This window comes from Chiloscyllium plagiosum, unplaced genomic scaffold (assembly GCF_037043375.1).
Source record: "Chiloscyllium plagiosum isolate Xiang-an unplaced genomic scaffold, Cpla_swu_hap1 HiC_scaffold_21, whole genome shotgun sequence".
In the NCBI taxonomy this organism is placed as follows: Eukaryota; Metazoa; Chordata; class Chondrichthyes; order Orectolobiformes; family Hemiscylliidae; genus Chiloscyllium; species Chiloscyllium plagiosum.
In genome coordinates, this window is record NW_028270159.1 from 75982810 (window position 1) to 76009329 (window position 26520).

General features: G+C 43.5%; 1 protein-coding gene across 1 annotated transcript in view; it reads left to right on the forward strand.

The window, feature by feature from the left end:
• The first annotated feature begins 14881 nt into the window (after window positions 1–14881).
• The window catches only part of LOC148146447 (putative G protein-coupled receptor 139), a 120522-nt gene continuing 108883 nt past the window's right edge, over window positions 14882–26520 (forward strand). The window contains exon 1 of the mRNA XM_087998667.1: window positions 14882–15014. Within this exon, the coding sequence (XP_087854793.1) occupies window positions 14882–15014 (133 nt within the window). The remainder of the gene's footprint in view (window positions 15015–26520) is intronic.

Here is a 26520-nt window from a genome sequence, read left to right on the forward strand (position 1 = left end):
TCAGCAAGGCATTTGATAAAGTTCCCCATGGTAGGCTCATTCAGAAGGTCAGGAGGAATGGGATTCAGGGGAACATAGCTGTCTGGATACAGAATTGGCTGGCCAACAGAAGACAGCGAGAGGTAGTAGAAAGGAAATATTCTGCCTGGAGATCAGTGGTGAGTGCCCTCGGTCCTTGGGCCTCTACTGTTTGTAATTTATATTAATGACTTCGATGAGGGGATTGAAGGATGGGTCAGCAATTTTGCAGACGACACAAAGGTTGGAGGTGTTATTGACAGTATAGAGGGCTATTGTAAGCTAGCGGGACATTGACGGGATGCAGAGATGTGCTGAGAGGTGGCAGGTGGAGTTCAACCTGGATAAATGCGAAGTGATGCATTTTGGAAGGTCGATTTTGAAAACTGATTACAGGATTAAGGATAGGATTCTTGGCAGTATGGAGGAACAGAGGGATCTTGGTGTGCAGGTACATAGATCCCTTAACATGACCACCCAAGTGGACAGGGTTGTTCAGAAAGCATATGGTGTTTTGGCTTTCATTAACAGGGGGATTGAGTTCAAGAGTCGTGAGATCGTGTTGCAGCTCTATACAACTTTGGTTAGACCGCACTTGGAATACTGCGTCCAGTTCTGATCGCCCTATTATGGGAAAGATACGGATGCTTTGGAGAGGGTTAAGAGGAGGCTTATCAGGATGCTGCCTGGACTGGAGGGCTTATCTTATGAAGAGAGGTTGACTGAGCTCGGACTTTTTTCCTTGGAGAAAAGGAGGAGGAGGGGGACCGAATTGAGGTATACAAGATAATGAGAGGCATAGATAGAGTCGATAGCCAGAGACTATTTCCCAGGGCAGAAGTGGCTAACACGAGGGGTCATAGTTTTAAGCTGGTTGGAGGAAAGTATAGAGGGGTGTCAGAGTTCTTTACACAGAGAGTTGTGAGAGCATGGAACGCGTTGCCAGCAGCAGTTGTGGAAGCAGGGTCATTGGGGACATTTAAGAGACTGCTGGACATGCAAATGAGGGTGAAATTTGAGGGTGCGTATCAATTGTCGGCGCAAAATCGTGGTCGGAAGGGCCTGTTCTGTGCTGTACTCTTCTATGTTCTCTGTTCAATGTTCAGATGTTGGCAGCCTTTCTGTGGCAACGAGCCGTGTATATAGAGTCAATGGTTGGTAGGTTGTCTGTGCATCCAACCTATTGTAGTTTCTTATGGTACTGGGCAGAATGTTGCCGTATGAAGCTGTGACGCACCCAGACAGTATGCTCTCAATTGGTGGATCTGTCGAAGTAGTGCATGCTGAATTTCCTGAGCCTCCTGAGGAAGGAGAGGCGTTGTTAAACTTTCCTGACTGTCACACGTATGCGAGAAAACCAGGGTATATTGTCAGTTATTGTCATTCTGAGGGAGTTGATGCTCTGCACTCCCTCAACCATTGATGTAGATGATGGCGTGTTTCTCTCCTTTTTTTCTGAAGTCAATGATCAGTTCGTTACTATTTCCGAATTTGAGAGGGAGGTTATTATCATTACACCATGCCTCTAAGCCCTCGATCTCCGTTCTGTATTCTGACTCATCGTTGTTTGATATCCCTCCTCATTTAGTGATGTCATCAGCGAACTTGTAGCTGGCGCTGTTTGGAATTTGACAACACCGCCACATGTGTACAGGGCGTACAGTAGGGGGCTGAGGACACAACCATGGGAGCACAGTAGGGGGCTGAGGGCACAGCCATGTGTGTACAAGGAGTACAGTATTGGGGTGATGGCAGAGCCGTGGATATACAGGGAGTACAGAAGGGGGCTGAGGACACTGCTATGGGTGCACGGGGAGTACAATAGGGGGCAGAGAACACATCTTCCAGGAGTTCCCGTGTTGAGTTTTATTGTGGAGAATGTGCAGATACCTACCTTCACAGATTGTCGCCTGTGTGTCAGATAACAGGGAATCGTGTTGCAGAGGGTCGAGCCGTGATCAAGGTCACGGAGTATTGAGATCAGCCTGGAGGGCATAATGATGTTGAAGGTACAGCTGTAGTCAATGACCAGGAGTCTGGTATAGTCATCCTTGTAGTCCAGATGTCCCGGGGATGAGTGCAGAGCAGGTATATGGCATCCGTTATGGACCCGTTACATCACATTATAGGACAGCAGGTCAGGCTGGAAGACTGGAGGTGATGTGGGCCACAACCAGCATCTCAAAGCACTTCATGTTTATTGAGGTCAGAGGCCACTGGGCGGAAGTAATTACGGAACGTCGCATGTGCTTTCACACTTACAAGGATGATGGTGGACTTCTTGAAGCAGGTTGGGATTTCGGCTTCAGGAGGCAGAGGTTGAAGATGTTTGTAAATACCTCTGCCAGTTGGTCCTCACAGGATCTGAGTGCTCAGCCGGGAACACTCTCCAGTCCTGTCGCTTTCCTTGACTTGAACTGCAGGAAAACTGATCATGTCTGCAGTGGTGACAGCGGGCACAGGTACATCTGAGGCTGTCAGGGCAGTTTTCATGCTGACAGTTATTCATCATAGACATTCCTCCCACCATCTCCCTCCGTCATCAACAGCACACAGTGACATTGGTTGTTGTGAGCAGCACACAGTTAGTGTTGAGACAGAGTGACATCATTAGATTGGGATTGTGCGCCATCAAGTCCTTTGTCACAATAACGGGGTAAATTCACAACAATTCGGGGGCAGGTGTGCTCCTACTGGGTGTCAGTGGTGCAGGGAGTGAAGATGTTACAGGTATAATTCCTGTCAACTTACTGCTTGAACATGAATGGAGTCAACCACCTTGAGTGCTGTGCCTTTTCAATGGTGGACAGTTCTTAGGGAGTCAGGAAGTGCCATTTACATGAACCACCTGAAAAAAGGACCTGAGGGCATTTTTGCTGAGTTTGGAGATGATGCAGTGATGTTTGGATGGGCAGGCGATACTCATGAAGTGAGGGGGCTGCAGAAAAGCTTGGACAGTTTAGGACCGTGGGCAAACATGTGGTTGATGGAATACAATATGGGATTGTGTGAGATGATGCACTTTGGTAGGCGGACTAGAGGCAGACACTATGTTCTAATAGGATCCATTAAATCTGAAACACAAAAAGAAATTTGAAGCATTCGTCCTCTGTTATGGTTATTGTGCAGGTTCAGTTGGCAGTTAGGAAAGCAAATGCAATGTTAGCATTCATTTCACGGGACCAAGAATACAAGAGAGGAGACATGCCAAGAGAATGCAATGGGCAATGGTCAGACAGCATTTGGAATATTGGGAGCTATTTTGGGCACTATCTCTGGGGCAAGATCAGCTGGTGTTGGAGGTGATCCATCCTGGGGTTGGTGGCTTGTCATGAGCGGCAGTTTGTGTACTTGATGGAATTCAGAAGAATGGGAGGTGAGGCATCTGATAGAAACTGATTGATTACTGCAAAGATTGAGACAGTCAGTGTTAGAAGATATGTTCACTAGTCATAGAGACTATGACAAAATGGCACAGTTTCACAGAGAAGGAATGGGCTGAATGGCCAGAATCTGTAGCAATATCTCATGCTCTTATGGTCATGTGGTCTATTATTCAGTGCAGAATTGTACGTCTCTGAGCAGCTCTTGTAACACTTGTATTTGTTTGTTGATTTGGCTTCACGTTCTGTTCAATGGTAACCCCTGCGACATGGACGATGGGAGGATTCAGTGTCGGCCAGTAGTTTATTAAACGTTGAATATACACAGCTATCTGTGAGTCTAATCTGGCGGGAATACACTGTCTCTCAAATGATTGCCATTTTCAGACTGGTATTTTCGAAGGATCGATCCTGTTGCGCCATTATTGTTGAATTTAACAAAACAGTTTCAATTTATCACAGCACGCAGCAACAATAAGTCGTCGAACACTGAACACCCTTCTAATAACAGAAACGTTGATAATGTTCTTTATCAGAAGCACTGCTTTCCTGTTCATGCTCAAGTCAGATAACCTGTCCCATCGAGAAGCTCAACTTGGAACTATTTTTTAAAAATCTTTTTTTTGATGCGGGCATCGCTGGATGGGCCCACCATTTCTCATCCGTCCCTCATTGTCCCCTTGAGAAAGTGGTGCTGAGCTGCCTTCTTGAACCGCTGCAGTCCACCTGCGGTGTGTTGACTTACAATGCTATGAAGGAGGGAATTCCAGGTTTTTTACCAGTAACAGTGAAGGAACGGCGATATATTTCACATAAGGATGTTGATTGGTTTGGAAGGGAATTTATAGGTGGTGGCATTCCCATAAGTATGCTGGCCTGTAAGTGTTCGTGGGATCGGAAGATGCTGTCTGAGGATCTTTGGGGAATTTCTGCATTGTGTCTTGTGGATAGTACACACTTCTGCTACTGAGCGACGGTGGTGGAGGGAGTGAATGCTTGTGGATGTCATGCCAATCACATGGACTGTTTTGTCCTGGATGGTGTCAAGCTTCTTTTGTCTTGTGGGGTCTGCACTCATTCAGGCAAGTAGGACAATTCCATCTCATTCCTGAATTGTGTCTTTTAGGTGATCGACAGGCTTTAGGAAATCAGGAGATGAGTTACTCGCGCAGTATTCCTAGCCTCTGATCTGCTCTTACATTTATGTGTTGAGTCGAGTTGATTTTGTAATCAATTATAACTCCCAGGATATTGATAGTGGGGAACTGAATGATGATAATGCTGCAAATACTAAGTTGTTATATTGTTTCTTATTGGTGATGGTCATTGTCTGGCATCTATGTGGTGCAAATGTTTCTTGCCACTTGTCAGCCCAAGCATGGAGAGGGACAGATCTTGTTGCATTTTGGCATGGACTGCTTCCGTGTCTGAGCATTTATGAATGGTGCTGAACATTGTGTAGTCATTGTCGAATATCCCCACATCTGACCTTATGATGGAGGGAAGGTCATTGATGAAGCAGCTGAAGATGATTTGATCTAAGATTCATCCGGAGAGTCACTGAAGGTGTTGTCTTGTGTGATGATGAAATATCTGATAATGAAACTTGCAGTTCATCGAGCTAACTTACATCCATATTATCCTGAGGGACTACTGCAGAGATGTTTTGGAGCTGAGATGACTGACTTCCAACAACAATGACCATCTTCCTATCTATCAGGTATGACTCCAATAATGGAGTATTTTCCCGCAATAGCGTTTTTGCTGGGGTTTCGGGAAGCCACGTTTGAAAGAATGTAGCCTTGATGTCAAGGGCTGGAAGTCAGCTATTTCTTCTATGTTTGAACCAAGGCTGTAATGAGGTCAGGAGTTGAGTGTCACTGGTGGAACCCAAACTGGGTGTCACTGAGCAGGTATTGCTGAGCAGGTGCTGGCTTGATAGCACTGTTGATGTCCCCTTCCATGACTTTACTGACAATGGGAAGTAGACTGATGAGGTGGTATTTGGCCGGGTTGACTTTGTTCTGCTTTTTATTTACAGAACACTCTTGAGCAGTTTTTTTTCCCCCATTGTTGGTTTGTAACCATTCTAGAACAGCTCAGCTATGGGAGCAGGAAATTCTGGAGCACAAGCCTTCAGGACTATGGTCAGCATGTTATCAGGGCCCACAGCCTTTGCAGTATCCAGTGCCTTAAACCGTTTCTTGATATCAGTCAATCGAATTTGCTGAAGACTGCTATCTTTAATGAATGGGAACCACGGGAGGAGACCGAAGTGGATCATCCACTCGAAACTTCTGAGTGAAGAACTCTGTGAAATCGTCAACCTTATCTTTTGCACTGATGTGCTGAGCTCCTCCATCATTGAGGTTGGGGATATTTGTGGAGCCTCCTGCTCCAGTGAGTTGTTTAATCGTCCACCACCATCCACGATCAGATTCGCAGGACTGCAGAGCTTAGATCTGATGTGTTGGTTCTGGGATCGCTTAGCTCTGCCTGTCCCTTGCATTTTATGCTATTTGGCATGCAAATAGTTCTGTTTGGAAGTTTCAGCAGATTAACATTTTATTTTTATGTCTGCCTGGTTCTGCTCCTGGCTTGCCCTCCTGCACTCACTTTTGAACCAGTTTTAATCCTCTTGCTTGATGGTAATTGTTGAGTGGGGGATATGCTGTGTATATGAGGTTACAGGTCACAGAGACTCCCAGAGCATCGACCGACTGACTCTATCGCACTGATTTGCCTCCTGTGCCGGATCGGTCATGCCTTTGGGACAGGACATATCCAGGAATGGTGATGGTGCTGGTGCTGTCTGGGTTATATCTGTAAGGTAAAATTCCGTGAGTATGCCTATGTCAGGCTGTTGCTTGATTGGTCTGTAAAACAGTTGTCCCAATTTTGGCGTGAGTACTCATTGTTAGTAAGGAGGACTTTGCAGGTTCGGCAATGATGTTTCTAACGTTCACGTTTCCGGTATTCAGGTCAATACATCCGGTTTCATTTCTTTGAGATTATGTAGCTCATCTGACTGACTCGCGAAGCCAATTCAGAGGGCGATTGAGAGTCAATCACATTGCTTTGGGTCTGGAGTCAACGGTCGGCCAGTCCAGATGAGGAATGGAAGATTTCTTCATTGAAGGATATCAGTGACCCAGATGGATTTTTCTGAAAATCGGCAACGATTCATTCTCATAGGTAGATTCTTAATTCCAGAGATATTGTAAAATTGTTGAATTGAATTTCCAATAACTGCAGTGGCGGGATTCGAACACAGAACAGGAGCTGAGTTTCTCGTAATCTCGCTGTAATACCATGAAGCCTACTTGGAATCACATGTTGTACTCAACTGCTATTCATTGTGTTGCTCTGTTTTGCTATCATTGTTATGTTATTGTGGAACCTCATTCTTCATTAAATCCTGATTGAAATACACGGTGAGGAAAGTCATCCCGACTGTTCGAATTCCATTCAGTCTGTTTTGTTTGAATAGACATGTCAAGGCAGCTGCACATCAGAGAAGAACATGAAGAGGTAATGGTAATTGTGCACTGTACCTGTCACCAGATCAGTGTGTCTGTCCAGACACCGAAAGTACTTATTATGGGTCAGAGAACCACGGAATTATTATAGCATAAATGGGAGTCAGTCAGCCCATCGTTTAGTCACAAGCTCGTCAACGGCACAATTGGAGCTAGAGAGAGTATGTGGAGATAAATTGAGTGAGAGAGAAATAAACAGAGAGAAAGAAAGTGAAGAGAGATCAACTGAGAGAGAATAGAAAGGGGAGCGACTAACTGAGTGGGAGATGAAGAGATGTTAGATGAGGGTGAAGTTAAATAGATCAACAGACAGCATGAATGTGGATAGATATGGACAGACAGTAGTTAGAAGTTATATTTAGAAATACCTCTGTACTGCAAGCCCTTTGTCACGGTATCATACACTGTGAGCAGTGTGCTGATACTGGCTGTCAGCCCAGATCACTTGTTCCCAATAATATTACAGAGCTCGGTTACCAAGAGCTAAACAAAATCCATTCGGCCAATAGATTAGTATCATAGAGAAAGTGGATTTTTTTAAAAAATAGACTATTCCAAGACCAGTAGGAAATGATGATAGCCCCCACTGTGTGAGAGACTGGTCCAGAGAATTTCAGTCAGGTGGATCGTGGAAAGTAAACCGACTGGCGTGGAAATTGAACTGACTGGAATCAGATGCTAACATGAGCAAAGAAAAAGCTTTATTTTTACCCATTGCAGTGGGCCAATACACTTGGTAAAAATGCCTTGTGTGAGGGCACTCAACATAATTAACGTATTCTTTTTATGCTCTTCTTATCCAACGCTCAAGGGCAAGAGCTGGGAAACATTCGAGTTCTTATTTTCTCATCCCCTTGCCGTGGACATAACTGGCTTTATGTTTTCGTTAGCTTTTTCTGCTGAATTCGACTGCTCGCGAGGCCAGGTTGAATGTTTAAAACGTTCAGCAAAGACAAGCTGTCTCTTCGAATGCAGAATTCAGCAAAGTGTGTGCAACGTTCAGAAAAGTATAAATTTTGCACAGCATTCGCTTTCAGGTTTCACAGTAAATGTTAATTTTATTAATTTCCCTTACATTTCCCTTTTTGTCATTTTATGGCAACAAGGACAAAGGAAACAGAGCCAGAATTTAAAAAAGAAATGTACAGAACAACATTAAAAAAATACAGAGCCAGATATCTATACATCAGCGATCTTACCAGCTGCCCGTGGTGTAAGGAGCACTTGAAACGGTCCCAGTCACTTCGCCTTCTAGCTTTTCCTCCTGAGGTTTTTCACCACTATCCAGTCTCCAGATCGTGCAACTTCCACTCTGCTGATTGGAGTAGTGTTGCTTTCACTTGATTCGATGCTTGACACAAAAGTGTCGAGGGTTTTACACAGGAACACAACATCTCATCCTCACAGTGGTCTGTTATCTGTCTTAACTTAGGTTATGGGCCCATTCCTGTAATTGGTGGCCTATCAAAATCTCAAACCGGCTAAGATTAGCTCTTCCTCTCCTCCTAGATCTCATATACGTTAGCAAAACTTCGTCCATGTCAACACTAGTTCCTCACAACATTTCATCCATTTATATATTTTAGTGTAGCATTTTCTCATTCCACTGCCCCACCGCTCGCTGGGTTGTAGGCACAGTGTTGTCTCATGTTTATTTCCGAATAATCACGGATCTACTACTAGGCATTCTTGAAAAATGGTGTCCCATTGTCACTACAAAGGCTTTCAGGGATGTCCCATCTTGGAATTATTTCAGTTAGAAAAGCCTAGGCACTGACATCCTGTTTTGACGTGGGGAACGCTTCGCCACCATTTGGACAACATATCAACTATAATCAGACAATACATGTTTTCTCCGCTGGGAGTTAGTTCAAAGAAATCCATCTGTAAATGCTCAAAGTGTCTTTGGGATTGGGGGTGTGCTTCCGGTCTCGTCTGCAATCCCCTACCCACATTATTAGTGGCACAGATAACACATCGTTCACAATATTTCTGGGATTAATGCATAAACCCCTTAGTGTATCAGTGTACTGAAATACTGTCGTACATCCCCCGTTTTAACACATGATCCTTACTGTGTATCAGTTTGGCATAGAACGGAAATAATGATTGTGGTAGACAGGCTTTACCATTAGGGCCACAACACACCCCTTCATTCATGCTGCACACTGATCTTGTCCACTCACACTTCTCCTCCAGCGTTGCCTGTGACTGTAATTCCCGGACGTCAGCTGTTGGGGTGCAAATCTTTGTCATGCACATGTCAAACTGATCACTTCGCGGCTGCTGGGTTGCCGACCTTGCTGCTGTGTCTGTCTTCGTATTGCCTTAAGATATAGAATCGGCATTTTTTGTGGGGGCTTCACATTTAAATACAGAAATTTATTTGGGGAGTAGGACCACTTCCAGGAGGTCAGAAATCAGACCACCGTGTGTGATGGACTTTCCGGTGGAGGTCAAGAAGCCCCTGTGTTTCTATAGGGTTCCAAAGTCATGTACAACCCCGAATGCATATCTGCTATCGGTGTAAATATTCACTGGCCTTCCCGCAGCCAATTTACATGCCTCAGTCAAGGCAAATGATGAGAACGGAATGATCCCACTTTGACTACCTCTTGCGTAGTCATTACAGCATATGCAACACATTTCTGGCCTAAATCCTTGCTCCTGAATGTTGACCCATCCACAAAAGCCTCCATATCCGGATTTTGAAGTGGAGAATCCTGCAAGTCTGGTTTAGGGCTGCAAATTTCTTTAGTTGCAGCAACACACGAATGTGGGTCTCCGTCTCCATCTGTAGGGAGAACGCTAGCAGGGTAAAGGACGTTGCATCACTTTATTGTAATGTCAGGCGTCTCCAGTAATACAGCGTTATATCTGAGCCAACGTGCTGACGACATGCGTGCTGTCTTTTACTTGGAAAGCAGTAAGGATACTGCATGTGGGACCAGTAGGGTTAATTCACCAAAGCTGACTACATCCCTGGATGCTACAACAGCCTTTTCAGATGCGGCCATGGTTTGCAAGCATTTAGGCAATCCTGCCGCTATGGGGTCTCGTTTAACTGAAAAATAAGCTACTGGCCTCAATCGTTCCCCTATAAGCCTGCAACAGGGCTGATGTCATGCAGCCACGCTTCTCATCTACAGTTTGTACAAAAGGCTTGTTTGGATTCGGAATCAACAATGTAGGTGTAGTTTATGCTGCTATCAAGCAATTATCTACACACTGCAGAAGCGCTGACCCCAGGGTAAAAACAAAAGTCTTCAGACTCCTGCATAGAGCCTCATTGTATATAGTGGGGGACTCACAGTAACCTTGACAAAGTCATGTGAAGTTATATGATTTCTCTTTGAATAAAAAAAGCAAACAAGAATTGACTATCTGGGTGTACCAGTGCACTTAAGAAGGTATTTGCTAAATCCACGACACAGAATCATTTGCTGTCCGGTGGAATTTGTTCTAATATAGAACAGGGGTTAGGAACATTTGAGGCGCGCGGAACAACAGAGTTATTGCCTGAAAAGGGGGATTCAAAGACTGGAGTAATTCCTGCTATAGCCTCAGGTTTTAACGGGTATTCTGCTCTGGCAGCGGTGCTGTAAATCTCTCTCGTAGCACAACTCCTGATGCACCCATTGAGTTCAGGAACCTTCCACTCAACTTTATTGGCGTTGACTCTCTGAACTGGCTTGATTTAATAAATGAATATGCTGCTCCTGTGTCTACTTAAAAAAAGTAACTGGTGTACCTTCCACATTTAACATAGAGGTAGGGATCGACTTATCGGCATCGTTGTTATAATGAACGTATTGTCCACACTTCGCAATCGCAGTGCTCAATGTCGAAGTGGGACACGTCTCAGGGCCAATAAGGTTAGTAGAAGAGATTAGCATAAGCGAGTCTTCGTTGCCAAGCATAAAGGAAAGAGGCTTTCTGCATGTATCGCATGTTGCTCTGTCAAATTTAGCTTTCCCGTGTCCCAGGTAATATATATGTTCCTTTTACCTTTTTCACTATTTCGTCCTTCATTCCATTGATGAAGCTGTTCCTCAGGTGTTCCTCATATGCCGTGATTTCTGCCATTATTGTGTCGGGTGGTCTCAGACCACTATGGATATTATGGACTTCAGTGAGGCGTGTAAGGTACTGGGACACTGTCTCACCTTCTTCTTGTTTACATATTGCAGTTTTGGTCATGGCAATTCGCACTGGGAATGTCTCCCTGCAGGCGATTGCCAGCGCTGCAACAAAATCATTAAAGTCTCCATTTTCTTCCGCTTGTGGGCCGGTTGATCTGGCATGGACATTTACGGCTGGCCAGTTATACTTGATTTTGGTGACATCAGCACAAAGCTTTCGCCCCAAGAGGCGTGTCATCGCATGCAATGTGGGACAGAACTCGGTACAGAACTTCGTCACTTCTTCAGTGAACTTGTTCCCTCCAATCTTACGTGGATCAGGCAACTGCCCAGAGGCACGTCCGAAATCTTTAATGGTCCATGGTCGGTGGACCCACACTGGGCACCCTTCTGGATCTGCAACATCAACCATTGGCGCTTGCAGAACTACCTGGTAAGATGATCATACGCTAATGCTCTCACCGCCTGACTCATCATCCGTCATGGGGTGATCGCGGACAGACTCTGGATGCCTTCCTGTCATGGAATGGGCATCGTTCTTTTGGCCATCTTCCTTCAGTTGGTTGAGGTTATGGCATGCCATCAGTGATTCAGCAGACCCTGAGGCTGCGGTCGCTAATTTGAGATCTTCACCAGGCAGATCTTCTCGGGGGGCTATTGGTTTCGGAGGGTAGCCGTCAATGTCAGGATCTGAAACAGACTTAAGGCGCTGTTTAACTTCGTTAGGTTGTTTTCTGCATACGTCTGCATGTGCTCTAGTGTTTGTACGTGTATTTGATATGTCTTTTACTTGAGATTTCCTTTCTCTGATGTCAGCCTCAGCCTTCCACATATTATAAACACTCCAATTCCTATGTTCTATTTTCCCCTTCCGTTTCTCCTACTCTCTGTCCTCCAACCGTGACCTCAGTATTTCCAATTGCCTTTTACTAAAACCACATTCCTTGATCCACAATTCTAACTGCTTTACAGACTCTGGGCCGTAATTATTTAACATATTCTGTATTGTTGGTTGGCCATCCAAATCCTCTGTTAACCCTCTTTTTGTTTGAACTGGCTGAAGCCCATTTTCGGCGTTACTGGAAAAGTGTTTAGCTCTCTCGTGGTAACGTTATCTTTTCCATTTGACCTGCCTTTACCTCTGGAGGTCTCCTCTCGCATTGGGTGCGTCCGCCACAATGCCTTGTTTTTTGTAAACCAAGAAACCACGTACCCGGTATGTCTTTGGCCATTCAAACTCAACCTGTGTTGGTTCCAAGTCTAAAATCACCCTTAGCCTGCTGTCTCTTAACTACTCTAGAGACGGCAATCCTTTCCCTTGAGTTTTGCTCGAATACCGTGCGAGGGTTTACTCAACCCTCTTCCTGATTAATTTATTCTCTTAGAATGAGTCTCTACATAGGATTATTAAAGCGACGGCTCTTACCCCGACATTAGTCGATTCAAACCCCCGGCTCTGGTGCAATCCACAGTCTCCCAGTCCTCTCACGCAAAGGGGACACTTCAGTGCTCAAGATGATGTGAAGGACCGTCAAGGCGCTGCCACGTGCGCCTCCTAGGAATCTTCAGAATCTTACCTAAACGCGAGATACTGGACGAGCCCCCACGTTTACTGTCATGGAAATTAAACTGACTGAACTCAGAAGCTATCAAGTCCAAAGAAAAAGCTTTATTTTTAACCACTGCAGTGAACCAATACACTTGGCAAAAAACACTTTGTGTAAGGACCCTGAACAAAATTCATATATTCCTGTAAACTATTCTTATCACACGCTCAAGAATAAGGGCTGGGAAACATTCGAGTTTTTATTTTCTCATTCCTTTGCCAAGAAATAACTGTCTCTATGTTTTTTCTTTTCTGATGAATTCGACTGCTCGCCAGACCAGGTTGAATGTTTACAATATTCAGCAAAGACAAGCTGTCTCTTCGACTGCAGAATTGAGCAAACGATTAGCAAAGTTCAGAAAAGTTTGAAATTTAGCATAGCATTCTCTTTCAGGTTACACAGAAAATATTAGTTTTGTTAATTTTCCATTACACTGACGGAGGGGAAATCAGGATCTCAGCTGTGGATCAAATAATGATTGATAAATATTTCACACCACTTCCATAGTTTTGTAATCTGTTCTTTGTATGAGTTACTAGAAGTAAAGTTCCAATCATAGTGATTGGGGAACATCATTGTTCCTCCGCCCAGACTGAACAGCCATGTCCCCGAATCCTCTCCACCTTCTTTCTTTTCCCCAATGCCATAATCACAATGTAAATGAAGTCCAGTAAGTGATACACCATCACAGTTTCTTAGCATCGATAACATCAACAACATGACCCACACCAGCCCTCTCTGATTCTGGAATAACAATGTGAATATTGCAATGAACGATCTGTAATTACAGAATGTCTTTCTCCATGTTCGAGCAGAGAAGTATGTTTATGTTCTGTTAAACCTCTGGCATCATTTCTATACCCAAGAAAGACTGAATGATTACACGCAAACAATCTTCCATCTTCAACAGTCCTTCCTTAGTCACACTCACATATCACACCCAGAATGCACGAATGTTCAACGTTATTTTGAATTTTAATGAAATAGTATTGAATTGAAAGGGATTAACTGAGCTGTTTATTCAGCAATTGTGATTATGTCAGTCTCCATGGATCCTATGCGCCTTTCTTCTATGAATAAGGAATGTTTTCAGTGTTTTGTACAATCCTATGAGCGTGAGCATCACCCACACCAGTAACAGGGATCCGCTGCTTCAGAGAGAGGCGGAGGAGAGATCAGAAACTGATAGCATTAGATTGGAATGTTCCAACACTGGATCAGAATCTGTGAACATTAGACTGGAATTCAAACTTTGTGAGAAGATTTGTAACTCGGGTGCTCGTTGTTGTGGTTCTGTTCACCGAGCTGGGAATTTGTGTTGCAGACATTTCGTCCCCTGTCTAGGTGACATCCTCAGTGCTTGGGAGACTCCTGGGAAGCGCTTCTGTGATCTTTCCTCTGGCATTTCTAGTGGTTTGAATCTGCCACTTTCGGTTGTCAGTTTCAGCTGTCCGTTGCAGTGGCTGGTATATTGGGCCCAGGTCGATGAGCTTATTGATTGAATCTGTGGATGAGTGCCATGCCTCTAGGAATTCCCTGGCTGTTCTCTGTTTGGCTTGTCCTATAATAGTAGTGTTGTCCTAGTCGAATTCATATTGCTTGTCATCTGCGTGTGTGGCTACTAAGGATAGCTGGTCGTGTCGTTCCGTGGATAGTTGGTGTTCATGGATGCTGATCGTTAGCTGTCTTCCTGTTTGTCCTATGTAGTGTTTTGTGCAGTCCTTGCATGGGATTTTGTACACTACATTGGTTTTGGTCATGCTGGGTATCGGGTCCTTCGTTCTGGTGAGTTGTTGTCTGAGAGTGGCTCTTGGTTTGTGTGCTGTTATGAGTCCTAGTAATCGCAGTAGTCTGGCTGTCACTGTTCGAATGGGAAAACACTACTATTATAGGACAAGCCAAACAGAGAACAGCGAGGGAATTCCTAGAGGCATGGCATTCATCCACAGATTCAATCAATAAGCACATCGACCTGGACACAATATATCGACCACTGCAACGGACAGCTGGGACTGACAACTGGAAGCGGCAGATGCAAATCACTATAAATGCCGGAGGAAAGATCAGAGAAGCGCTTCACAGGAGGCTCCCAAGCACTGAGGATGTCACTTGGACAGGGAACGAAACGTCTGCAACAGACATTCCCAGCTCGGCGAACAGAACCACAACAATGAGACTGAAACTTTGCAAGAATGGACAGAAGTTTATCCGCTGGTCTTTCCTGGCTTTCTCAGTCCTGGATATCTTTAGAATTGTGGATTGAAGATGTAAAAATGGTTATTCAAGCTGGTTACTATCCTATCCTTAATATAGTTGGTGTTTCTGGTAACTCACTCGAGCTGTCTAGTGAAACGGTCTGAACTGAATGATGCTGATGATATGTAAATTTTGGAAAGCTACTAATCAACGTTTTCAGTTCCAATCAATGATTCCATTCCTTAGAATTGATAACTAGCAAATACTCAATACAAATTGCTCACCGATATGTGAGGATGAAACAGACTGTTCTCAACTTCCTTGGTTCATTTTCTCCTGCACAGTTTACATCTCCATACCCTCCGCACTCACCAATCCTTTCGAGTACCACCATTATGACGTCCAGGCTCCTCCTCAGCCTCATTGCAACGCCTGAATAAACCATAATTTGTGCATTTGTTAATTCCGGATACAGCTGTTTCAAGACCCTTCTTACCACGAGTCCATTGTAAAGTAATTGCACTTGAAATGTTTAACTTGTTCTCTGCACAAAATCTGAAAGATGGGAAGACAGTGTATGGTGGTCAGACCATTGGCTCATAATCTAGAGCCACAGAATAACAATCTGTTGATATCGGCTTGCCTCATGTCCATTAGAGAAAGCCGTGGGTCATCCTTCTCTGGTCAGGTCTCTGTGTAACTGCAGTGTTTTACTATTTACTGTCCTGTGGAGCAACTGAACACTCAGTTCAAGTAAGGCATAAGCTGCTGGCCTGATCAGGTCTGCAAACATCCAGTGAGAGCAGATGAAAGGAAAGATACCTCCCTTCATCTGCCTCTCTCCTAAATTCCTGCAGCTGATTTCCATTCAGGTAGGTGGCCATTCAGTGTTTTAGATTGATTCTTTGTGATTGAGTCTCTCGCTGAGAGTAATGTCCATCTCGATAGGCACCTCCAGTGCTGGCTTTGTTGATGCTGACCTACAGATGTAAGGATGTTTTCAATTTTTAATCAGTGACAGGGCTTCGTAAATTAATAGTTTCCTATTTCACACAAAAGAAATGGAGCCAGCTAAGTGAGGGAAAGGAATTATTGCGATCAAACCTGAGAGTGTTGTTGAGGCACTATTTGGAGCATTGTGGGCAGATTTTCTCTCCTTCATATGGTGTGAGCTCCTTACCTCAGGAGAATGAACAGGAGTTCCACCAGATTAATCTCTGTGATGATAGCACCAAGAGGAGTGAGTGAATGTTGATCTGGAGCGCTGTGAGAGAATACGAGTTGATTGCGTTGAACACTGAGTGGGATCGACAATCACTCCTTAAATTCTAAACAGACAATGAGAAGGTCGCAGTTTCAATGACTATTATTTCACTCAGGATGCATGATGCTGGATAGTTTAAGTGTCTGGGAGGACGTTACGCCCTCCCAACCCAACCCGCACTCTTCACGGTGATTGACAGAGACAGAGACGTCAAGGTTTTGAATAAACTCTCTCCACATTAATACAGTGCAGTGGGTGTGTGATCCTGTACTGAATATCATATTATCCACAACCCTGACAGCTGCCACAATACCTTCATTCTAAAACAGTTAACTATTCCATCCAGCTACTGACATTCATGAAGGACATGAATCCATCTTCTCATAGATGCAAGGTGCGTCCTTGAGGTTTAAACCATAAGTCTATAAGACATAGAAGCAGACGTTAGGCCAGTTAGCCCATCGAGTCTGCACCACCATTCAATCATCGCTGACAGTTTTCTGTGACCTATTTTCCGACCTTCTTTTTTGTAACTATTGATCCCTTGGATAATCAATACTTATCTACCTCCTTCTCAAATATGATCAATGACCTGGCCCCACTGCCTTCTGTGGCAATAAATTTCAAAAATTGTCCATTGTCTGGTTAAAGACATTTCTCCTTATCACTGTTCAAAAGGGTGTTCCCTTTCATCTAAGGCTGTGCTCTCGGGTCCTCGTCCAATGGAAACATCTATCAACGTGTACTCTATCTAGGTCAGTATTTTGCATGCTTCCGTTACAATTCCTTTCATTCTTATAAACTTTATTGAATATAGACCCAGACTCCTCAAACATGCCTCGTACGATAAGCTTTTCATTCCTACCACCATTCTCGTGAAGATCATGTGAGCACACTCCAGGGCCAGTGCATCCTTCCTGAGATCAGGGCTCAGAATTACGCACAATACACCAAATGTGGTCTCACCAGAGCCATGTGCAACCCGTTTTATAATCAATTCCTCTCGTAATAAATGTCATCAATAATAAATACAAATGTCCCCCTAACTACTGCCTCAATCTGGAAGCTTACCTTGAGAGAACCCTGCACTAGAACTCCCAAGTCCATTTGCACTTCAGATTTCTGGACTTTCTCCCAATTTAGAAAATAGACCATGCCTCTATACTTTGTGCCAAAGTTCACGACTTCACACTTTCCAACACTGGAATGCATTTGCCAATCTCTTTACATGTTGAAATCCTTCTTCAGCCTCTCCACCTCCTCAACACGACCTGTCCATTTGCCTACCTTTTCATCATCTGCAAACTTAACCAGAGTGCTTTCGATTCCCTCATCGATATTGTTAGCGTAACGAGTAAAAAATTACCATTCCAACACTGAGTCTTGTGGAACACCACTTGTCATCGGCTGTCATCATTTTAATGACCATTGCATCCCCACTCTCTGCTTTCTGCCAGAAAGCCAAACTTCTATCAATGCCAGTACCTTGCCTCTAACAAAAATCCAAAAGTCTCCTGTCATTGCTGTAGCACGGCCTTTCCTGCTCGGCCCTTCTCCCAGTCAATTATACCCAGCTCCTCCCTCATGTCTCTGGAATCGTACTCACACATCTCCTGTGTGGCACCTTGCCAAAGGTCTTCGTGAGATCCAGCTGCATAACTATTATCATTGCTGTGCTTGGTCAAGCCTGCTTATTTCCTCTTCAAATAATTCCAACATCCTTATCACGCATGACCTTACCTTGATGAAACCATAGTGACTTTGCAATGTTTTACCAAATACTTCCAAGTATTCCGAAATCTCATCCTTCACAATGGATTCTAGGATGTTACCTATGATCATGGTTAAGGTATTCATTATGGAGTTTTTGTGTTTTTCCTTACTCCCTTGTTAAAAAGTGGTGTCACGTTAGTGTATTTCCAGTGCTCTGGGATCGTTCTTTACTTAACTGGTTCCTGAAAGATAAACACGACCGCTTCCACTCCCTCTTCAGCTATCTCCCTTATAACATAGTGGTGTGTTCCATCTGGTCAAGGTTATTTAACCACCTTCGTGTTATTCATTTTTTTTCTGGCATGTTCTCAATAGTCGTGGCCATCACAGTCAGCTCTGGCCCTTCAATCTTTTGAACGTTTTCGGAATTACTCGTGTCTTCCACCGTGAAAGCTGATGCAAAGTATCTATTCAGTTCCTTGACCATTTTCTCGTTCCCCACTGCTATCCCTCCAGTATCATTTTCCAGTGGTCCATTGTTCACTTTTGCCGCTCTTTTGTACTTTATATATCGAAAGAAACTGTTACAGTGTTCTTTTACATTACTGGCGCGCTTACCCCCCATATTTAATTATCTCCCTCCTTATTTTGTTTTGTTAGTACTCTGTTTTGTCTTTGTAAGCTTCCCACTCTGCTCGTTCCATGGACCCAGTTACTCACCAGGCCTTGGTCACTGAGTTCACCACGTTGGGTGAAATGGTTGAAGCCATGATTGAAGAAGGGTTCAGCCGTGGCTCGAGCCACTCTCAGCAGAGCTCCATAAACATGAGCAGCAACTTGACAGCCTTGGAAACAGAACAGATGATGTCAAGCGCCGAGCTTCAGCGACAGAACCGCGATCAATTCCTCTCTTTTGATTCCTTTGAAAACCAGGTCCATACCTTAACTGAACATGACGACGACGTCGAGAACAGGGGTAGGATGAAGAATGTTCACATCGCCGGTTTGCTGGACCGGACGGAAGGTGGTCAGCGGGTGAGTTTATTGAGAACTGGCTGCTGTGATTCATTCACTTCAAAACTGAAAAGGTACAGGTGAAGACTGAGACAGTTCGTCGGGTTATGGTGCACAGGTCAGGCTCAGACCAGCGCCTTCGCTCTGTCCTTGTGCGGTTACATAGTTATGGGGATAAACAAAGACTGATGGAATTTCTGGGACACAGGGGACAGATCCGATTGTTTTAATTCACGAGGGCTCCAGTATGATGTTCTTTCTGGACTATTCAACGGTAGTGACTCAAGAAAGAAAATCTTTTGATGACATCAAGAGAAGAGTAAGGGAACTCGGGATTCAGTATTCCTTACGGTACCCAGCGGTGCTCCGTATTGCATTCAATGTATCCATACACTCGTCTGACACTCCAGATAAAGCGAAAACGTTGTGACATTTTAAAGTAAGATGTATGTTTAGATAATCATGTTTCTCTCTGTAAGAAATTTTCTTGGAATTTCCTGGTATTAACCAGTGTTAAATTATAGTCGGGGATGGATAGATGGGTAGAGTACTCACTTTTAACTTCTTCATTAGTATTACTACTCTTTTTTTTCTTTCCTTGCTTGTGTCTGGGGTGCGGCTCAAGCTGGAGCGGGTGACAAAGGTAGTTGTGATGATAAAGTACCGACCAAAGAGCAGTTGGAGCCCGATTTTTGTTCTTAATCGCCCTGGATGTCATATTGGTAGCAGGCAGAAGATAACGTTTTGTGATATTGGACCGTCCCCACTGGGCGGGCGTGGGATAAATTCCCTATCGAATGACGTTGGCACTTTAGATTTTGTTTCTTCTTTTTTTTTACGAGTTTAGTTTTGGGAAGTTTTGAGAGCTTGTTAGTTGTAGTAGTCTTAGTTTGTGTTGTTTTTAAGTTCTATGAGTCTTTTTTCATTCATGATCATTGATGTGTAATTCGAGTTCTTCCTTTCTAGAGCTCAAATGTTGCTACAGTGTGTGATGGATAATAATGTTCTTAAATGGTGTACCTAGAACAATAAGGGAGCCATCGTCCATTCAAGAGGAAAAATGTACTTTCTAGTCTTAGAAAAGAGAGGGTGAATGTTGTCCTATTGCAGGAGATGCACTTTGATGACAAGGAACATTTGACATTACAGCAGGGTGGGTTTGGTCGGGTTTATATCTCGTTTTTTAAAAGTAGGAGAAGAGGAGAGCCATACTGGATAGGAAGAATCTTCCAGTTAAATTATTAGATTATATTTGATACTCATAGGAGGATCAGAATCCCGAAATCCTTGAGCTATGGGAAAAATACAGTATTTTGAATGTTTATTGCCTCCCGGCGCACCCTCTTAAAACCGTGGTAGATGCATTTACCAAATCAAGTTATCTTGCCTCGTGCCACATTATTATAGACGTTTTCAACTGCTTTACGTACGCCACAGTGGGCAGAATGTCCAAAGGTCCCCCAGTACCCTCCTTATAATGTAAGCAATTAGTGGAATTCTGTGCAGAACTAGAGCTGGTGGATGTCTGGAGGCAGATCTACCTCACAAGTAGGGCTTTTATTTTCTTCTTTAACCCGCAGAAATGCCGCACGATGGTTGTTATCTTCCCATCCCTGAAGCAATCTTAGATTCCGTGACATCCTGCTCAATTGGGAATATTACCATTTCTAACCATGAAGTAGTATACTTATTGATTAAGATTAAGGGCAGTATAACAGATTCGAGACACTGCCGAATGTGTCCCTTTATTCTTAAGGCTAGTTAGTTCGTTGAGTATTTCTGCAATGTGTTCAGATCTTTCTTAGCCATTAATTCAGATTCAACCAGTAAGCCACCCATTCTACGGGAAATAGCTAAGGCTTATGCCAAAGGAATAATTATTCCTTAGGATGCAGCAGAAAGGGGAGCAGGAACGCTGGCTTGAGGCACAGCTGAGGGCAGCCGAAAGGGCATACTGTGATATACCCTCATTGGCTAAACTGCAGAGGATCACAATGCTTCGGTCTACAGTGAATTCCACGCTCACACAGACAGCCAAGAAGGAACTTACTTTTGTAAAACAAAGGCTGTTTCAACATGGTAATAAGCCTGGGAAGTATTTAGCCTATCTTTCCAGGAAAACGAGCGCCACTCTCAAGCCATTACCTCAATTAGGGAAGGTATTGGGATCCTTACCTTTGATTCCAAAATGATTAATGCAGCCTGTTCGAGATTTTTCTCCGAATTATTCAGACTGAACATTTTGAGGATAGATGGATTAAGATGGAGTCATTTTTCAAGAACCTGGGTCTTCCAGGGGTAACCCCTGAATAGGTGTTGTGCCTTAATGCACCATTGTCAGCGCAGGATGGTGGAAGCAGCTACAGAATGTAAAGGCTCACGGTCCTGACGGATTTCCGAGTGAATTTTATAAATAATGTATAAAGCTATTGTCAGGGCTGATGTTTAACATGTTCTGTCACTCATACAGTCACGAATCCCTCCCTCCATCCTTAAGAGAGGCTCATAATCCCCTGATGATGAAGAAAGGAAGACCCTGGAGGATTGTGCTTCTTACACGCCAATCTCACATTTAAATGTTGGTTTCAAAATCCATTCTGAGACCCGTGCATTAAAGCTGGAAACTTTGCTGCCTTCCGTTGCCAAAGAGGACCAAACATGTGTTATAAAGGGCCGCAGATCTTCCTTTAATGTTAAGAATTTACTCAATATGATCCAAGAGTGTCAACAACAATCTGTCCAGGGATTATTGATCTCTTTAGATGAGAGCTGGCATTTGATTGGGTTGAGTGCCCGGATCTCTTCTGTACATTAGAACGGTTTGGTCTACGCAAAGATATTATCAAGTGGGTGAGGGTCCTTTACCGCGATCCTCTGGCTGTGGTTCTCACAAATGGTGTGCCTACCAGTAATATTAATATTTCTCCAGGCAGCCGGCAAGGTTGACAGCTTTCACCATTGTTGTATACGTTGGTGATTGAGCAGATGGCGGAGGCCATCCGTAGCGATGTCAACATATCTGCCCCAGAAGTAGGACAGATGTTATGTAAGATTACTGTGGGGTATAGGTCAAGTAGTGTTATTTCTGCAATTGTAATTACTTATGCAAGGTAAATGAACTCACACCAGTGTGTAATTGTTTCAACTAAGAGCTGAGTCAACTAGAATGCAAACTATGTGGAGGAAATACATAATTGTTTTTGTATTGGCTAAAATTGTATGCAAGAATGAAAGGTGACTGCAAAACAATGGTAGATGTTACAGACAAATAGATAAGGTGCTGTGAGGATGTAGGTTAATCACAGACAGTACCGCAGCTCAGAGATACATCTTAAGTCTTATGCGGATGGCCTTGGGATTGGTACTTGGTATAATTGTCTCGTCACAGTACACCGGGCGCCCTTCCGATCAGCTCGCGATTGTCCCGATAAAAAGTGTAACCCAATATACCTAATGATAAAGAAAACCACATGACACGAAGCAATTCTGGGGTGGGGGGGGGGGGCACCTATGAGATACAATTAGATCGAACATTTGGGATAGAAATGAAAGCAAACGGGAAGGATTTCTCGGACTGTTGATTTCGAATTAGTATAGGACAGGGAAAACAGGTAGAACTACTGGATAATAAGGTACAACCTTTCACTCCTACCAATGACCCTAAAGTAGTAAAAATTATAGAGATAAAGGACTTGAAACAGACCATCGAAATAGAAACTGGGTACGGGGATGCAAATGCCTGGGTTGAATGAGTAAAGTATACTGTAAAAATTCTGAACAAGACCAATTGCTATGCATGTGCCCACGGTCGGCCAGTGGCCCAGGTGGTTCCCTTTCCACTCGGGTGGAAGCGAGACAGGAAGGGCATGAAATGTATGATACTCCTGTATCAGGATGAGATTGCATGGAATGATAGGAATTGTACCTCCATATCTCTGATGTTCCCTCCCTTTGAGAAGAAAGATTCAAAAGCACCCCCCCCCCCAATGTTTTCAGCTGCAGTTGGAAATCACACGTCATGTGTGCGTAGATTGGGTACAAATCGGTCTAGAGATTTGGGGGAGCTGAAATTGTGTTCAGAGATTAAGAATGTCACCGAAACGGAGAAGGGAGGGAACTACTCAGCACCAAAGGCTCCCCGAGTGGATCTGTGGTGGTACTGTGGAGGCAAAATATTGAGACCCACCCGACCACTGGATTGGAGAGGGATATGTGCAATTGTACAATTGGCAATTCCATTTACCCTGGCTTTTGAGAGGGAAACGATAGTAGGTAAAAAGGGAAGGGGTAAAAATAAATACTGTTAGACACTTCTTTTGATGACAGGATTTATCTCGATTCTATAGGAGTCCCTAGAAGGGTGCCTGATGAGTTCAAGGCTCGCAACCAGATTGCAGCAGGCTTTGAGTCAGCTCTCTTCTGGTGGGTAACAATTAATAAAAATGTACATTGGATAAATTACATTTTCTATAATCAACAGTGATTTATAAGTTATACAAGAGACGCGGTTAAAGGAATATCAGAACAGCTTGATACGACAAGTGGGATGGCGTGGGAAAACAGAAGGGCCCTTGATATAATTTTAGCAGAAAAAAGGTGTGAGTGTGTGATGTTAGGAAGAAGCTGTTGTACCTTGAAAATGGAAGGGGGTAGTGGTTTCCATCCTTACTTCCCTGATAGTAGTAGTCGGGGTATTGGTGGCCATTGGCTGTTGTGTCATACCCTGTATACGAGGGCTCACCCAAAGACTGATTGAGACAACCTTAATGAAACAGATGCCCCTAAAAGGGAATCCGGCAGATGAACTTTATCGACTAAATAATGAGGGGATAAGTGAGACCAAGATGGATGAAATCTCCAGAATGATGCTTGCGAAGTTTGGGAGCGATGTTGAAAAGAAAAATGCAGAAGGCACCAAATGGTAATTAAAGAAAAAGGGGAAATTGTGGGGATATAGGTAAAGTAGTGTTACTTCTCCAATTATAATTACTTGTGCAAGGTAAATGAACTCACACCAGTGTGTAATTGTTTCAACCAAGAGCTGAGTCAACAAGAATGCAAACTATGTGGAGGAAATACATAATTGTTTTTGTATTAGCTAAAATTGTATGCAAGAATGAAACGTGACTGCAAAACAATGGTAGATGTTACAGACAAATAGAAAAGGTGCTGTGAGGATGTAGGTTAAGCCAGATATGCTTTCACAAGCAGTAGTTATAAGCATCTGTTTCCCACTTTTACAGAAACACAGGAACAAACCCCAATTAAAAGTTCATAAGGATCAGTATGGTTGGGGAAAGCACAGATGGAGGGAGTAGATAATGGTGAAGAAAGGATATATACCTAACAATGGGCCACAGCAGGATGTGGTCAAACGGCCTTGTGAGGCCAGAAATAAGCATTTTGTCACAGACAAGGCCGGATAAGGCAAGAGATAAACAGGAGTAATGGGTGCCAGTCTTAGAGAAGTGGAAAATGTAAACGGGGAGGAGCAATAGGATAAAAAAAGGAACCAAATTACATAAATATCGTGTATTCGTTGAAATCAGTGTGTGTGTCCCTGCTTTGTAGACAGTGGACGTCGCACGCTCTTGCAAGGATAAAATAAATGACTAACTACTTATTCAGGTCTTGTCTCAGACAGAAATTATTGAAGTGAGTGAGCTTTGTTTCTCACAATTACATTGCATGCAGATGATTGTCTTATGTTTTTTTGTCAAATCCCATAATTTCGGTAGTTCATGTGATGCAATGCATTAATTCGCTTGTTGTCTTTCTGGGTGATAAGATTAACTTTACAAAGTTGGAGGCCATGCCTATGGAGGTTCTTAGGGAAATACCTGATACTGAGGGAAAATCTTGATTTCCTATTAAATGGTTACTGGGGTGGTTTCGCTATTTCAGTATATTCATTACATCTGTTTTTGATCATTTTTTTTATCGTGAACTGTGTCAATTTGTTTGACAAAATTAAACAAGACCTTCAAAGATGGGAGGCATCTCCAATATCCTGGCTAGTTCGGATAGCTGTTATTAAAATGAATGTCCTTCCTCATTTCTTACCCCCCGTGTGAATGCGTTCTTTGATGTTGCCCAGACAGATATTTGGAAACATAATGGCTCTTTTAGCTTTTTTATTTGGCACCATAAGCGATTCTTTATCAAGCTAACAAAATTGCAACTGCTCCACAGATTGTGGGGAGTTGATCTCCCCAATTAAAAGTTGTCAATTAAGCTCTTTTATCATCCTATATTAGTGCCTGGACCGCAAAGGACTCGGCGTCAATACACCTAGACATTGAGCCCACTCAGACAAAGTGAACCCTTATTAGTCTGTTGTTCTTAGATAAAATGACAACATTTATGGAGTATTGTTAAAAACTAATAATTATGAATACTGTTAAAACTTGAAGGACAATGCGTCAGATCGAGGGCAATACAGCCAAATCCACGTTTATTACCCCTATAATTGGTATGCCGGGTTGTCGACCGGGGTAATAGATTCCAGGTTTAAACTGTGGTCAGCGAGGGGGGTACCTTGCTTGGGTGATTTAAAATTAGTAGAATCCCTACAGTGTGGATACAAGCCCTTGGGCCCAGCATGTCGATACTCTGAAGAATTACCCACCCAGACCCATTCCCCTATCTATATTTATCCTATATTTATCCTGACTGATGTCTGAACTTACAAATCCTAGAACACTATGAGCGATTTAGCAATTGCTGATGCATCTAACCTGCACATCTTTGTGACTGTGGGAGGAAACCTACGCAGACACAGTGGAGAACATACTAACTCCACACAGCCAGTCACCCAAGACTGGAACCAAACCCGTGACCCTGGTGCAGTGAGTCAGCAGTGCAAACCACTGAGCCACCACGTGTTACGTGAGGGAGAAACAATGATATCATTTGATCAAATAACTCGTAAGTATGGACTACCTGGTCGAGACTTCTTCTACTTTTTTTTTCCAGACGAGAGATTTGATTTTAAAGCCATACACTTTTAACAGACTCTTCCGGATCCGATACAGAGAAGTGGATGCATATTGCTAAGGATATAATCTTTGTTAGTATCCTTTATCATTTGATGAAGTGTGTCCCCTCAGACAAGACTGTGCAGCTTCGTGACGTCTGTGCGAAATAGTTTGGGGGTACAGATCTCTTTGTAGACATGGGAGGATGTTTGTAAAAATGCTCGAAGGATTTTGATCTGTAATAGGACCCATTCCATGCAGTTGAAAATTCTTCTGACACCAGATTTTCTTACAAAATTCAGTGCGGGATTATCTTCAGCATCTCCTAAATGCAGAATGACTACAGACACTCTTACTCATTGCATGAGGTCCTGCTGCAGGCTTTGTATATGTTGGATCACTGTGTTAGGTGTGGTAGAGTGGGTCTTGGGGACTGAATTGTAGATGGACACTGTTTCTCTTTCCCTGGGCCTGCCTAGAGTATCATACGCAGATGCAGATGGGGGAGAAATTATATCTTTACTTTCTGTGCTTGGAATAAATATTCTGTTGTGTTGGATGTCTGAAAGTCCGAGGGCCTGTTGGGTCTTTGTAAGCTCATCATGGAGAATATCCCTTTGGACTTTCTCACCAGTATGGTGCATTAAAAATACAGAGATTGATACAA